Source organism: Egretta garzetta, unplaced genomic scaffold (genome assembly GCF_000687185.1).
Source record: "Egretta garzetta isolate BGI_Z169 unplaced genomic scaffold, ASM68718v1 scaffold412, whole genome shotgun sequence".
NCBI classification, from domain to species: domain Eukaryota; kingdom Metazoa; phylum Chordata; class Aves; order Pelecaniformes; family Ardeidae; genus Egretta; species Egretta garzetta.
In genome coordinates, this window is record NW_009258770.1 from 454,538 (window position 1) to 471,724 (window position 17,187).

Consider the following 17,187-nt stretch of genomic DNA (forward strand, 5'->3'; position numbering starts at 1 on the left):
AAATGCTGGTTAACATGGAGACCTGGGACAGTGAGAGTGCTCTTGGTCTTTCCTGCTCTCTTTTGCTGCTGTTGTTTCTCTGGCCCTTATGAGTTAGTGTTGAATGGGTGCTAGGAATTGTTTGGTGGCTGGAGGAAGTGAACTGTATATTATATTATTTCCTGCAGTCAAGATCTTCATGAGCTAGGCAACTCTTCTAGCTTTTGGTTCTTGTATAAAAGCAGCTACTAGGAAAAGCTTTCGGAGTTAATAAACCTGGAAATCTCTGAAGGCCGTTCTTTGCAGGGGGATGGGTTGCAATGAAAAGGGATTCAAGTATCTTTGAAACGGAAAGTGGCGGTGCTGTAGAAGCCATAACCCACTGCAGCAAGTCCCAGTCCTGTTGCCCTCAACTGTCATCAGATTCATGCTGTCACCGAGGTGCACTGAACCTCCTGGTTTGTGATTTACCCATATGCACATGGCTCTCCACTCAATCCAAACTCACCCCTGCTGGCTCTCAGCTAGCAACCCTGAACAAACCCATGGAGACTAGAGAAGGGAATCATTTTACCCAACACATGAAGCATTTGCACACCTTTAATTTAAATGACTCTTACCTCTTTCTGGTGATACTTTATTGCTACCTTTAGCTTTGCCAAATCATGACATTTTTGGGGATCCAGCTCTTCGCTTTGATCATCTCTGTGATTGAGAATGATCTCCAATTCTCGGGAACTCCGTGCTTGATCCAAAAGATCCTTAGCAAAACGCTTGCACTGCTGTGAAAGCTCTTCATATTCAGCCTTGAACTCATTTTCCACTTTGCTGAGCTCCTTCAGCTCCCAGCCCAGTCGGAAGGCCGTCAAGATGGGGTCCTCGCTTGATAAGGCAATCAACGAAGGGCTGGCTAAGGCTTTGTAGATGTTCAGCCTTGACCTGGAATGCCTCAGGCTGTCCACCTCCGAACTGGAGACACATTCCACACAGTTGCATCTGATCTGGTGTGGGCGTGGAATTGTTACCCGTCTTTGGACAAGCAGTTTGATGATTTCATAGTTGTTGGTGTGAGCCGCCAGCATTATTGGGGTGATATCTGGAGTGAATTCTGAAAACTGGGTGTCCATCATCAAGGTTGGAACCTATATAAAGGGATAAACCATAGTCATATTTCATGTGGAACAGCAGAAATCAGATATCCCTACTTCAGGCTTTTGAAGTGATGTCATAACAAAACCGGGTTTTTATAACACCCTCTGTTCTTTAAATTTTATTGGATCTACGCACGCACATGCACTGCTATTCTGGCAAAACCATCTTTCCCCAAATCATGCCTGTCTGCCTCCTGAGCAGGAACCTGTGACCATTCAGTTCTCAGTTAGGTGTAGAAGTCAATCACATCCCCATCTGAATGCTTTATATGTGAACCTGTTCTGAAATGGATGTTGGTTCATACGCCAAAAGGCGGATTTTTGTAGGAAAAGAGGAAGACAAAAGGCCCAGACAATTACACAAAAAGAAAGGGAAGTCTAGCAAAGAGTGAACACTGAACCGATTTCCGCAACTATCATTATTTGCATTATATATCTGCATTAGCAGGCCAAGAACCTGCTCATAGCAGGCCCTACACAAACCAAACCAAACCAAACCAAACCAAACACTGGTCTGCAGTTGAGCAAAGCTCTTCCTCACCTTTTCCCTACTGTTTTTATTTGAAAATACTTTTCAGTGGAAGGATACATTACATAACTGCCCTCAGAATAGATTTGTTTTTTTTTTAATGGGTTTGAAAAAATTTAAATGTAAAATTAATGAGCCATAGTCCACTACAAATAAGACACTCCAGGGTGTGCATTATTCAGCTACTGTTGCACTTCTCAAAAGATGAGCTTAATGCACACCCTGTTGTGTCTTATTACTATATGCAGAGTGCAAAATTAGACCAAAATGCTCTTACATCCCAAGCACGCAGTATGTTTCCATTTGCAGCACAGGCAGCTCTCTTTGTTGTGTGTTAATCATTACTCAAGCATACTGTACTTCGTGTGCCCACCACTCTTGCCCTGGCAGCTGGCATCCCGCTGCTCGAGGGGTGATTGCTGGTTTTGGTGAACAGTAGGCCTGCTTCCCCTTGCAAATGTCAAAAGCGTTTCAGAGAAACGATTGTCAAAGAGTCCTAATGACAGGAAACATTACTCAGTCTGTAAAAATTCAAAAGTAAAGCAGTGACAAAGTAGCATGAAGTAACCAGTTAGAAATCCTTCTGTAGGATATACCTGAGTCTGGTTGTGAGACAGCGGACCTCTAACCACTGAATCTGGGTTCCCTGAGAGTTAAGTGCCTCTATAGCACTAAAGAGCTAAAGGCTCCTGGGCTGAAGCTGATTGATAAACCTCTACATAAACCGGCAGCCAGCAGGACAGCGCCTGTTGACAACACACAACACTCTCCCGAAGGTTGGCAGCACGCTGAGATGCGGGGTCATTTACTGGTGCAGGGCCCACTGGGTGGCTAGAGCTATTTTGGGGGATGATACAAGTCTGCTACCCTGGATGGGGCACATGAGGAGTTAAATCTCTGGCAGCCTGCAGACACGCAGGTGTAAAGAATCTTTGCTAACAAGGCTGGTTCCTACAGAGGCAGCTGGGAGGGAGCCTATAAATACAGCTCATGGGGAAGAAGAGAGAATGGCAGTGAGGATTTGCTTGGGTCATAGAGGGCTTGGTGTCTCGTAGCAAGGTTGGATAAATGTATTTTAAGATACCTAGTAACAAACAGCTGAAAGCAGCTCTCTTTGTAAGGTCTTTGACTTCTTTCTTTTCCTTTGCTTAGCTCGTTTAGATAGTTTGTTAAATGTCAAGTGAAAGGTGTGGGTTTTTCTTTTTTTTCCTCTTTCTTAGAAGCATTTTTTTTCAAAGCCCTGATGCTTGAATAACTGCATTTATCTTTATTCCCCTCCTTTTCCAGTTAGTCACTGGCTGCTGTATTCACAGCCTCTGCCTCAAAGGAAGAACGCTTTCCCCCTCTATCACTCCTATTACTGTCAAGTTTAATCTTGTTTTTCTATATGGAAGTTATTGTACCCAGGGCCGTGAAAAGGATTTTCAGCTTTACACAGATGAGGTATTCATGTTGCTCAGAATATGAAATGGGCACTTGCAGGCAAGGTAGTAATGTTACAGGTGGGGATAGTGCTAATCTTGTTTGCTTCTGTCTACTCCTGAGGTTTTCTAAATCTGGATCGAGGGCTCTCAAAATGGTTGTCCCAAGGTTTGGGATCAAATTGGAGCTATCAAGTGATCTCCCATCCCTTATTCTGGTGCATATGACAAACACTCGCCCCAAAAGCAGAGCACTACTTCATTAGGTCTCAGGCAGCTGCTGTGTGGAACGCATGCTTTCCTGGGCAGCGTGTAGCACGTTTAATTAAGGGAATAAGAAGTGAAATGGTGGTGCAGAGACATACAGGCTCCCTGGGGTCTGGGAGCAGATCGGTCTAAGGCCTCAAATCACAGGAGCTGAAGCTTATTTCTGGTTATAGCTGAACAGCAAAACAAACCACCAAAGCACAGAACAGGAATAGTGTGAATGATGGCTGCTGTGGCCTCTCTTTCCTATGCCTGGCTGATCCAAAGACCATGCATTGGCTAAAAGTTACATGTCTTGTGGTGAGTATTTTTGTTGCTGTCTTGCACAGTGCTTAGATAACCTGCATCTTAACAAACTGTCTGGTTTTAAAGATGGGGCTATGCAAAGCAAGCCTTTGCTCTGAAGGCTGCGTTCTACTTACTATCACTGGAGGGGCAGTGGAGGTTACAACGCGTTGTAATTGCAGATGTTCCTCCTGCGCTACTCTGACAGGTTGAGTTCATGTTTAGATCAGCTGCTTCTCTGTCTTGGGTTAACTTACAGTGATGGAAGCAGAAGAGGAATACATTATTCTACCCTAAGGGCTCTGCTAAGCTCTTCCAAGGTTATTTTCATTAAGTGACCTGAATAACAAATTCTTTTCCATTAACCTCATCACCTGACACAAGACGTTAAGCTGAGTCCTTCAGAGCCTTGTCGTCACTACTCGCATAGGAGCATGTGCCTTGTCCGTATTTCATCTTGGTAATGTTCGCTTAAGAAATTATCGCTACCATTAACAATTGATTGAATGCTTGTTACCATCTTTCTAGACTTAATCCTCATAAAGGTAGGCTGCTTACCACTGCACTGCTGCTTCTCTGAACAACACTGCAGTGAGTGAAAAATCTCCTTTATTTAAAAAGGCAGGGAGGGAAACAAGCTTAATTTGTTAGAGGAGAAGAAAATGGAGGATTAGGTCACATAAAAGCACTGTTCAGTATAGCTAAGCTTTCCTCTGAATGGAAAAACAAGTTTTCCAGTAAATAGTGCACTGCTGGAAAGAAGGTCTGGATAGAAAAGCAGGAATCTCTGCTTATGTTAGTAACTGTAAGAGTGTGCGTAAGAGACGCAGAAATACAGAGAGAAAAAAACCAAAAAACAACCAAAACCAACCTGGCACTGAAGACCAATGGCCTTGTTGTAGGTCTTTTAGGAGTTTTACTTTGGGCTTAATCTAGCCTGGTATCTGAGTGCCCCTGGAGCACATACTCTGGTTTAGCGTTGTGTCAAAGCAGTCCAGCTCAAGGGCTCTGAGACTGCTCAGCAATGTAAACCAAAGAGCAGTAAATGGGGAGGTTAAGGAGATGCTCCTCAACCAAACTAGAAGACTAACATGAATGCATCTTTTGCCTTTTGTGGACCAGGGAAGCCAATATACAGGTTTAAACACCAGAAGATTTCAGCAAGCTATGGTGTTTCCACAGCATCTGTCATCTATCTATGCATATAAAAAAAGGACAGCTAGGTGAAAAAAAGCTGTTCTGCAGCAAAGCAACTTGCCAGTCAAGTGCAAAATCTTGAACTCTGAGGAAACAGCCTGGCTCTCCCTAATGACTGCTTGGGGGTGGTTTTCTGTTTCTAACTCTGCACCTTACACTTCTCAGCCCCTCTATATTGACAGGAATAGTACAGATTATGGTCTGGTAACCCTCCCAGACACAAGTCTCCCTTCAGGTTCAGGGGTCTCCTCAGTGTTCACCTTTACTGAGGCTCACAGCTGTAGTCTCCCCAAATAACCCTTCAGTGCTTCAGACCTGAACTGAAAAGAGAATATCTTAATGGTCTGAAGCTGTGCCAGGGCAGGTTTAGGTTAGACATTAGGAAAAATACCTTCACCGAAAGTGTTGTCAGGCAAGGGGTCGAGTTCCCATCCCTAGGGGTATTTAAAAGCCAGGCAGATGAGGGGCTTAAGGACATGGTTTAGTGGTGGGATGGCAGGGTTAAGGTAACGGTTGGACTTGATGATCTTAAAGGTCTTTTCCAACCTAAATGATTCTATGATTTTATGATCCAGAAAGTAAAGCAAAGCCTAACCACAAAATCCTTCCTTTCTTAGTTTTGTTAATCAATAATTGTAAGCTTCTTGGGTCAGAGACAGTCTAAATACGCATCTTGTCTGGCATTGAGAATGCTGCCGCTTTTGTTTGAAAATAACTAATAATACTTTTACCATTTACAGGTGGAATTGCCACATTTCCAAGTCATCTCCATTCCATAAACTAGCAGCTCACCTGGACCGGTGTCATAAATAGTAAGTATAACCATGACAAACTGTAAATATATTAATCTTTGCTATTTTCAGCTCGTGTAACTTTTTGATACAAGTATGTTATAAAAGATTTGCCAATTGCCAAAACAATGTTTTACTACACAAAACAAACTCATGCAACCTCACTGGAAAATTTCAAATGTAACACTTAAAGAAATGGAAGCTTGGGTAACTTATTGAGCAATGATTTCCTATTTCTACTTTGTTTTCCTGCATGCAGTCCTATGGGGTAAGTGCATACGCCATCCACAAGCATGGTAATGGGCACAGTTAATTTCTGTCATTCTAAAAAGAAGATTTTGTACTACATCAATTTAGCGCAAGGCTCAGCGGTCAAAGGAGCTTTAGCAGCGGCTGTGATTTTGTTCAGAATCGCAGTCCTGTGGTACTTCTAGCTGCAGCTCTATAAATAGAGAATGAGAGACAGAGTCAAGTGTTGCTAGACTGCAGATCAGCCATGTTGCAAGCAAAAGGGTCTTGGAAAAAAATACATATTGTGACTGGCATGACCAATTGAATCCTGCTCCTTGCCTAAACCCATAAACAAATTCTTTCATTGAGAGAACCCCATGGGCATTTGTTTCCTTATGTGGGACTCTGGAAAAATGTTACATGCTTCTATAAATGTAAGCATTCATTTTAGGTGATGCAGTGGTGCTGCTTTCAATAACTGAATATCATAATCAGCAATGCCTTGAGAGACATCTTGTATCAGAGTGATGACAGTATCTGTATTAACAGGGAGGTTGGTTTTTCTCTATAAAGCAATTAATTGAAAGAAATGATGTAATTTGGTTAATGAAATATAATGAACAACACAAAATGATAAAAAAGTAATGTACTTCAAGGGCTTTTGTACTGCTTATGAACAAGTTTGTAACTGTGGAGTAAAGCACGTGTGGTTGTAGATGTATTTTTGGGCAAGCTCTGCGGTTGTTACTGAAGTATTCCAGTGATTTCAATACAGCTGTTGCAGAATATCCAGCTGAAGAAAAGGCTCCTCCTGGTCTCAGATCTGCACAGTGACTTACATGCCTGTAAAGCCAAATAAAGTCTCTGCCCCTCAGACTGATACTGCAAAACAGAGAATTAGTACCTTTTATTGCCTTGTAGCAAGCCAAATGCTGATACAAGGTTACTAGATGGTACATACTAACACTGAAATAGGTATCTTTGAATAAAAAATAGCATGATATAATGCATTACTACTGAAATAATGCAAAAAAATATAATTTGTGATAATTGTATAGCTAAACTTCTTTCTTTGCAATCAATAATCAAAAGTAAGATACGTTAATCCAGATAGATCTGCTCTAGATTCTTCAAGTTTTAATTTGGCTTCTTATCCATGTGGTTAAAAATGGAGGTGGAACAAGGGATTAGTTTTCAGAGCTAAACTGATACCTAGTGCATTTGACAGTGGCAGAACTTCATCAGAGCTTGTTGTGTTCAGCCATGTGTTTAGGAAATGCAGCACAGCCAGAAAGATTGTCAAAAGATGTCACCATTTGTGGTTGATGCTACAGAATAACTTCTCTTTTGTTGGGGATTAAAAAAAGAGGAATCCAGAGAAGCCTTCAGAAGAAAAGGATTTTGAAAATATGCATTTAAATGGCCTATGGCAACTTATTCCAGACAGAGCACTCTCTCCTCTAAGCCACTCTCCCTTTCTGATGTGGGTGGAGGAAATAAGATGAGGTGCTTAATGATGAAAAAAGAGTGCAGTCAGTGTGGAGTTTATTCCCCAAGTCACAGAGGGATGCTGTTAAAGAGTTATCTTATGTTTGAATCTCTTGTATTTAAATGTAGTGCAGTCTTCAGGTCTGCTTTGCCCTGAATTCCTGTGTCTTGCTCCAGCTACGAACTACGGCATCCAGCAGGAAGAGGGGCTAGTGAGTGCCTACCATTGCGTAGAGAAATGTTGTGGACAGTGCTGTGCCATGAGCGATTGCACCCTCTCCTGGTTATGACTTCTCAACTGTGCAAGAGTGGTTGAGCTCATTGCAGTCACAATTTACACGTTATGTCACATATCTTTACGATAGTACCAACTATCAGATGAATCTTCGTTCTATCATATGCTTACATCGCCTGAATAACGACACTTGTCCAGTTAAAACAAACAAGGGACAAAAGTTTGGGACTGTTAAAAATCCAGACATTAATGAAGCTGCTAGAGAAAAAGTGGCATAAGTGACATCAGAACCTGGCTCACAGCGTGTTATGGATCTACCAAAGCCTTGCGAAAATGCAGAGATTTCCTGGCTCCTTGCTAGATTTGTTTCCTGAGACCCTCTGATACCAACTTGGGTCTAAGTCTAGTATGGCTGACATGAGAGTAAATTGAATTCTCTTTAAGTTTGGATAGGCATATATGCCTGAAGCTAGGTTTTCCTCCCAGTTTGGAAACATAAAATGCTGTTTGTTCATTTTTTTTCACCTTTCTTCATTGCCATTTTAAGAGTTACTCTGTGACAGAAGCAGCTGTTTTGTGTAAAAAAAAAAAAAAAAAAAAAAAAACAAAACCAAAAAAAACCAAAACTAAACCCTAACAATTTTTAATATTGTTTTTAAGTTTGGAAATTAATTTTATTAAAGAGCTTACTTAATCTGTCCTGTAAATTTCTTAATGACACTAAAGGCCTTGGGACATCGCTGCACCTTAGATATTTTTCCTTTTTATGGATAATCTTTCCCCTGACCCCAAGCATGCTGATACAAAGACGGTCCATGGTTAGCTGGAAATCTGCAGGCTCTGTCTTCAAGACAAATCCTTGTTTTCTTATGGCTACTCCTGTTCTAATATTTTCCAGAATTTATTCTGGGAGGGAAGAGTTCTTCAGCTTTGTAATTCATTTTATCTGGTCTCTATATTGTCTACTCTTAGTGGCAACAAGGACAAGATGTGCTAATATAGGCTAATAATAATGCTATCTATAGCCTTTTATGTCATCTTGGTACATAAAATGTCCCTATTTCCTGTAATTTATTACTGTGTGCGGATGAGAGATGTTTCATTAAGTTTAGGTGAGGTAACATTGCATACAGGACTTGAAAAGGGAGGGCTTTTGGCTTGGGAGAAGTGGGGTTGTGTTCCTATTCAATCGTGTTCTTTTTTAAAAAAAAAAAATCAGATTTGATCATAAGACAACATCACAGAGAGGAGCGAGTGACTGCATCTGGTGCCAGCTCAGCGCTGTGTGATGTTGCACAAAACACATCCTGATGCTCACAAAGCAGGAGGCTGCATTTCTCCCCGTTTTGACTATTAAGCTGTGCTGTTGGCACTGTTACTGTACTCACCAAGAAGACGCTGTGGCTTCTGCAAAGACCCCAGAGTTTGCAATAGCAAAGAAATGACAATCTAGACAGGTGGCAGGGTCTTGCATGAGAATAAAATCAGTGTGGTTGTGATCTTCCTTTGTTGCTGCTTAGGCAGTGACTTCCTTTGTTATTCCTAATGCTAGGTAGTTCAAAACATCTAGCTAATGAGATGCTCCTCATGCTTCAGAGACTGCCTCTAACTCATCATCTGTCTGCCTGAAGAGTATTTAAGTGGAGCACGCAAGCCCTCTCGCACTGCCATGAATTAAGTACCAACCCTGAGCCTCTTGCAGGCTCGAGCGGTTTTCCAACGTGTTCTCCCAAGGCAATGACAGAGCACAGACCTTGGATTACAGTGTTCGCAGAGACTAGCAGGAAGAATATTGTTCTTGGTCAATGCCTTTTTGATTCCCACCTCCCTCCGCCTTGTTGCCACCGAAAGACTGCTCCTGACAGGGACAAAAAAGCCATAAGATTCTACTTTGCAAACCCAAGTGCAGCTCAACAGCCGGACAAGGACTAGGGGACTCCTCCTAAACCTTCATGCAGTTCTTTATGGATCACAGAGCTTTGTTTCGGAGGAGCCTGTAATTTGTTACATTCAATCTCTCCATACAGAGAAGTTTCCCTTGGAAAATGCATTGCAACTATTGCACCAGGCAGACTCTCTTGAATATTTCTATCGGCGAATTTAGACAGCCATGTCAAAAGCCTCTTCTGGGTTTCAGAAGTCATATAGACCAGAGGCAGAAACCATGTGTTGTGTGATGTCAGGGGGCTGATGTAAGGGAGCAGCTAATGCTGTAAATGGGGCTTACAAGCAAAGCGTGGTGAGTAAACCAAGCACATTCATGGATGCTGGGTAGGTAATGAAATACAGGGGGTTTTGAAACTTAACACCTTAACAGATCTATAGAGAGTCCAGAAGTTTCCTTGTGAAGGAACACAAACAGGATCTTTTTTTCTTCTCGACAGTTTCTTACAGGCATTCCACCCAGCTGAATCCCATGCACCCATCACTCCTGACTGAAAATACACACTGTACAGTGTGCTGACCGCAGGCAAGTGCTACGATCACGTCCACAAATTAATAAAGATAATTCCCTGGGAAGCATCTCTTACAACAGCCCATTCCCAACTTCTCCACCTGCTTATATGTTCAATTTCAAGCACAACGTGTTTGTGATGCTGTGATGCAGCTCTTGGCCTGACCCTGCCAGCTCTCCTAGGAACTTTATGTTGGCCCTGGAGAAGGATCCAGTGACTTATTTGCCACTGTTGGATGTCTGGTAGCTGGCACTGCAGCCTGCAAGCCCTAGCCCCAACACTACTCATTAGGTCTACGCGATATGTCACCCAAGTTCTTCGTTTTGCCTCACATTTCCTTCTCATAGATTTAAGATTATTTGGGGAGGAAGGCAGTGGGGAAGAGAGGAAAGAAATTCCCAGTTAAATGTAATAATTAACTGAAGTGGTCTTTGATGTCTCTGTTGTTTAGTTTAATTAGATGGAATTCATTTCGAGGCAGCCGCCAATGTCAAAGGCACGTTAACTATAGCTGTGAATTATTACTGCATCAATAAAAATAATGAAAAGCTTGGATGCTAGCAGAGCCATTAGGCTTTGGAGCAGTAACAGCTAGTTTTCTGTTTTCAGACACAATCTTTCTTCCTTATTGTGCCTTGCAAATATTTTCATACTGAGAACTTGTGGCTAGTTTTTCTCAACTGCTTCTCTTCAGAACCTGCTCTGGGTCAGAGTGTATCTAACCAGGCTGGGCCTTCCCTTTTCACTTTGGACCTCTCCTATTAACATGGAACTGGCTGGTTTGTGTCATACCAAAGGGCACAGTATCTGTACCAATCAGCCTGTTAAACAGCAAGAACTCAGGTCATGCCTATAGAATTGCTTGATACAGAGTCGCAGGTTTCAGCAACACCTTCCTGAATTTGCTGAACTTCTTAAACTCGAGGAAGACTGCAAATACTGCTGGTATGCAACAGTTCATGCTGCGGAAGGGCTAACAGATCGCTTGCACTTGGGGCTTGCTTTGATCACTTTGTTGTACTTCACACCATTGTAATGCTCCAGGCTTGCTGGCACCCACCTTGTCCATGATATTCCAGAAAAAGCCAGTGCATGCACCCAGAAAAACTATTAACCACCAGGTAAGCAAGATGTCTTTGTTCAGCCTGTATGTGAGCGATCTGCCTGCATTTATCCTCAGCTTACATGTTAGGAGCTAGTGCTGCAAGGCTTAGCAATTTTAGCTGGGAAGTCCACAGGCCTCTCCTTCACCTCTAAAAGAAGCATAAGCCTTTTGCTGAAGGAGACAGGGTAACATTTCTCACAGCTACAAACCCCAGATCCTCTGGTCCTGCCGCAGGGTACCTCTGTGCGCTTTGCCCACAGATGAGACAGATCCCCAGTAACCACTTCAGCCAGGGCATGAGGAACACCAGCTGCTTCTAAAACTCTTCTAATTGCCTGCAGAATCTAGCTTTTATGTCACGAGGTATCTGACAAATGAGCTCCTTTCTTTGACTTAAAAAGTCTTGTCAGCGGTAGCACAGGGCTGACAATGCTAGCAATGAGCTTGTACATCTAATAAGTATCAGCAAGGCTGCAGAAATCAAGGGCTGTTGGTGATAAGAGCTAAACCGCACTGGACTCTGCATACAGGACAAAGAACCCTATGGGAGTAGGAAAGTTAAGCTGAACCACGTAGTATTGAGGAAGTTACCGGATTTGGGCAAGAATACAATGGTTTAATGTAACACATAATTTCTGGTTCACAAAATATTATCTCTAGGCTGTTGATCTATGATATTTACACAAAGATTAAGGCAGATTTTCACTCATCAGCTCATCTGAAAGAGGATTTTTTGAGGTAAAATTGTAAGTCCACCAATAGTATCAAGTGCAGCAACCTTCCACCAGCAGGTATCTGAGGATTAGCGACTAAGACCGAAAACTTGCCTTTTATTCTCTTTAGTTTCCTCTTCACAACTGTATTCTCCCCGGGTTTATTTCTGTAAAGCTCCTTCTTTAGGAAGACATACGCATAGGTTATCTGTTGAGATCTCATTGATTCAGAAGGCCTTTGGACCATCGAAACAATCTGAATCACAGTCATAAATACTGAGATCCCTTTTCTTTTTATTCTCATTATTGAGGAATTGCATTTGTAGTCCCATCTGTGAACCAGATTAATTTGGAGCCATCTGCCATGAGCAAATTGCTAATTTTGGCAGATACCAGAGAGATGCTAGTATCATCCTTATGTAAACATTTGATGTCAGCTCTGATTGTTGTGAAGAAAACAGCTACCCGTAAAGGTGCGTATGGCTACACCACGAACATGTAATTCAGTAATTCAGATGAGTGATTACAGCTTCTTAAAGAACGGAAGGAGGGCTCAGCAGTCAGCACAGACCGTGTCTGGTGCTCTGCAAACACATCCACTGTAGCAAGGCAAAAAAGGATGCGAGATCTGCGCAAACTGAGAGCACTACCCTGTGAGCTGTGATGCCTGTTCAGTGGAGAATCGGAACCACTCCACAGAATTTACACGGGAGGCTATTAAGAAAATGCCCCTGAAGACCTCATCTGGAGTCAAAGGGAAAATTTCTACTGATTTCAGTGGGCTTCAAGATGTCTGGAAATATAGCTATTACTAATGGTAAATTGAAAGTTAATCAAATCTGTAGGAAAATGTGAATTTACAGACATACATTTCCTCCTCTTTGCTGGTGCAGTTTCAGTGCAGGCTCCAGCCTGGCTGAAAAAATAACCCACTGTATTCATGTTTGTATAGTAAAAAAAATTTCTGATAAGACTTTTAGGAAAAAAACCACCAAAACTCAAAGATCGAATAGGTTGGGAAACAGAAGATATTACTGGAAAAGATAATTTGTTCAACAGACTTCATATATACATTCCCTTGCTCCTACAGTAGTGCTGAATCAAAAAAAATGAAATATCATGTTCCCTGCTAATTCCAATCCCATAGGACCCCAGCCAGATCTCTGTTTTTGACGTGTATTTATAGAACAGTATAAAAAGTCTTGTTTTGCCATTGTATGTATTGGACCCGTCCTGTGCACAGACAACTTTGCAGTTTAACATTCCTACCCCAAAAGAGATGAGCTACCTGATTCAATAAGCCTGGGCCAGTATTGTGTGTGCATCTGTGTGTGCTGATTTTTACTATTTCTAACCTAGCCCCTCTCTTTCTGATGATTATTCAGTGGTTTGTCCTCTTATTTATTTAAATAGCATGACTCTCATCGTGTGGAAGGCCTGAGTATGGGTTGCCATGCCAAGCAGTCTGCAGTATATGTATACTACTCTTCTGCCACTACGTAGTACAGTATCAGCCTCTTCGCTGTCTTGAAAAGCAAACAATAACTATCAAAGTAGCAGATTAAGCTCACTTTTATTTCCTGGAGAATACATACTAACTGACTACAAATCTCTGCAGGAAAAGCAACACTTGCATACCCTCCAGGTTCCATGAGTATTAGTTTGTTTTGTTGTTCCTCTTAATATTCAGGAATAGGCTGCTTTCATTCCAAATGTCTGTCATCTATTTGGGGAAAACCAAACTATCCCACGATTTAAGTGACCAATCAGCAATACAAAGTGGCAGGCCAAAGGATTAATTAGAGTAAATTATGTAACATTTGGAAGTAACAAGTGAACTTGTAAAAATCACAGAACTAGAAAAGCCCTGTTGTCACTTAATCTATTTTGAGTTGATAATTGAATTTTCCTTAATTTCCCTGAGAATTCAGCTCTTAGTGCTGTGCCAGGTCCAGATGTCCCGCCGAGGTCAGCAAAGCTCCCACCTACGCTGCGGTGGGTGGGCAGGGCTGTCGCAGCCTGCAGCACCACACGCTCTGCACAGAGGCATCATCCATCGCACTCTGGCTCACACTTGAACACTGACAGTAAAAAAAAAAAAGTGAAGAGTGCATCTCAGTGTGGTGGGGCACATTTGAGGAGAGATTTGCTCTGATCTGAAGAGAATGGGTCCTTCAAAGCCTGGGCTTCACTCTTTGCTGAGAGCAAAGCACACCTTTGTGGTCTTCCCAAGGTAGCAAAAGTAAGATGCTTGATCTCTGAACCCCAAAATAGGCAACAGTATGTTTCAAAATAGCTGTAACTTTTATTCGCCATCTGGCTGTAACCAGTAAAGTCTTCTCCCCGGCTTTATCAAGAGACTCACAGAGCAGTACACAAAACCGTGGCTGTAAGCTGTCAGGACTGGGGCAGAACAGATTTGAGGAGAAATGTTAAATTCTTAAAATAGCCTGTGAACCTTGTTTGGTGGTAAAGCTAAAAGGAAATACATCTACTTGAGCATATCACTATTCAGCACGCTCATCTATCACGTGCTTTGTAGCAGCCTTCAGAGAGAGGTGGTTCATGCTCTTGGCTCTCATACGCTCCACATGTAAACAGAGTAATTTCTTCCTCTCCCGAGACACCCGTTACATGCACGGTTGCAGTGCGGGAGAATTGTGTTGTTATAGTTACTGGCTATGACTTACCCTTGCCATTGTCATGGTATTTTCAGTAAATGGCGCTTAAACAGCAGTCTAGCAAAGGTTTGCAGAATAATGACTGCCTGCAATCACTTAATAACAGGACACAAGCATCTCTGCCGCCCAATCTCTTCATCCATTTCTCACTGTCCCTTCCATCGTGAATGAGACACTGATTCTCTTACGTAAGGAACACAACAAAGGTCACTTCTTAAATTTGAAGGTTGGTTTTTTGTTTTTTTTTTTACTTCTGCTCCCTGGAAAGGTCATCATACACAGGAAAAGCAGAGCTCTTCCCCTTGGGCAGCTCTCAGGAGATAGGTATGGAGCAGCCAGGACACATCACTCTGTGGCTGGTGAGCAAAACTGTTTTGCAGGTCAAGTCTGTAAGGGGCCATGGTTTTCTACTGTGTTTTGGGTATATCTTTTACTAACTAGAAACAGTCGCTGTAACCTCACAAGAGGCTGGCATAATGCAAGCTGTAACATTTTCGGTCAGGATTGTGGTAGGATGATAAGGTTGTGGGTTTGAGTGAAGATACATGCCCATAAAATGGATTATGCTGAATGACGCTACTCAGCTGCTGTTGAAATGCAAAGTCAACAATTAACTGAGCTGACGTGAACAGACGCAAATAGGAACAGCTCTTCGTGCCCAGCAGTTAGAGAAACAAGACCTTGGTATAGAGTCAAATAATAACCTCTCAAGAGGCAGACAGCAGGAAAATGGGAACTAACAGGTTTTCACAGACCCCAGGCTCAGATGAATGAAGGTGTTGTATTTAACATTTAAGAGAGAGCAATCAGAAGATCCTTCTTCTGCACCTTTGCCCGGAGTGCAGCAAAGACAGACAGCTCCTAATTGGAAACAGGCTGCTACACGTGAGTCAAGGAGCTGCCTTCACACAGTTTTTTTTCAGGCAAACTGAACCTTGTGTACATTTAATGAATAGATTATACTAAACCTCATATACAGGAAGTGCTGTGACACTATCTTACAAATTTCTCAGCCAGACAGAAACTGCTCCATGAAGTGTGAATTTTTGTTACTACTCAAACAAAAAAGCAGGTTTTCTGTATGTTTTAGAACATTTAAGTAGCTGATTAGGACAAAGCTGTGCTAATCTGATTTATCAGGAACTTTTTGTGAAAGCAATTAGATATGGGATTCCCAAGGGACTTTCTGAGAAAGGGTCCAGCAAAGATAATTACTGAACATATATTGATACTGCCATGGAATGAGCATCAGGAACTTGTGTTCAGAAACCCCTCCTATATTAGCTTCGTGATTTGACAAGCTAACCAACTTTGCCCCAACTTTAATTAACTAAGCACTTCTTTCCATTTAATGTTATATCATTCTACATGAAATAAATATTAATTACCATCACTGCATAAACAGTCAGTGAAACTGCTGAAATGGAAGTCCAGTCCTGCAGCCCTGCAGCAAACACTTCCTGCAGTCTACAGAAGAGCCTGAACCACAGCCAGGGAAGTTAATCCTAGTTTGTATGGAGGATCTTGCATCAAGCCAGTACTAGTCTCAAACGTACTGATGAAATCTGGTCTTGTAACAAACCTTGTAAATAAAGCTGAAACTGGCACTGCATCTCTTCTCCCACACACATGTTCCTCTTCAAGTTGTAAACTTTGCAGCAGATACAAACTGAGCTACAGAACGATAGCTGCACACTGGCATAGAGAGAAAAATGAAACAAACCTCCTATGAAATGTAGCCCTGAACTAGAGAGGTTGGAGCTGAATTTCAGCTGCAATAAATCAACCTTATTTCATGGACCTCTGCCTCTGTCCAGTTAAGCCAGCAAGGCTGTGAATTTGAGTAGACACAAGTTTTGGTATTCAAGAGATCTTCCAGAAATCCACATGAATCCCATCACTTGCTTTCCATGACATTTCAGGAGAAACTTGTCATTAACCTGCAATAATTACTGGCAGTTCCTCATGCTACTAAAAACCCCTTTTCTTCTCTTCCACTTTCTGTCCTGTTGGCCTATAGGATGGTCAAACTTCCTAGAAGACCAGGAAAAAAATGGCTCATTCTCCATGTATGGTCCGTATTTTGCTACTTACATTTTGTCAGCCTAAAACCTAGAACTAACATGTCAGTTTTTAGGTCTGATGGAAGAGATTCTTCATCTCTTCAGTGCTTAAACCACACATTAGAATCACATTGCTACAGCATGCAGAATGCTGCCATTTCTAAGTATTAAGCTGAGCACCCTTGAATGTTGTCAGGGTTGATCCTTACTGTTTGCCTTGACTACATAAAACTACTGTTGAAAAACTACGTAGTAAGGGGCCTATCCACTGAAAACATTATCTTCTATGACTGACTGGTATTAATAATTTTCTTCTTTCACACACAGAGGGATGTGTTCAAGTAGATCTCAAAGGGTTATCCAAGTTTTGAATGTTCCTTTCTAAGTAGTGAACATGCAAAAATTGTCAATGGTCAGTAACGTATATAAACTATTCTTGTTATTGGCAGTAGCACTTGCAAATGAAAAGAAGCAAAAAAGAAAAAAAAGTTAGGGACAGTGTGATATGTGATAAGTGACAGGATTCAGACTTCGTGTTTTTTCACAAAGATCCTTACATAATTTACTGATGTCTTGGTAGCTGAAGATCCTACAA

At 41.9% G+C, this 17,187-nt stretch overlaps 1 protein-coding gene across 1 annotated transcript in view; it reads right to left on the minus strand.

The window, feature by feature from the left end:
- Positions 1–17,187, minus strand: part of TRPC5 (transient receptor potential cation channel subfamily C member 5) — a 67,886-nt gene that overhangs the window by 49,725 nt on the left and 974 nt on the right. Inside the window, exon 2 of the mRNA XM_009649380.1 lies at positions 600–1,121. Coding sequence (XP_009647675.1) covers positions 600–1,121 — 522 coding nt within the window. The remainder of the gene's footprint in view (positions 1–599; positions 1,122–17,187) is intronic.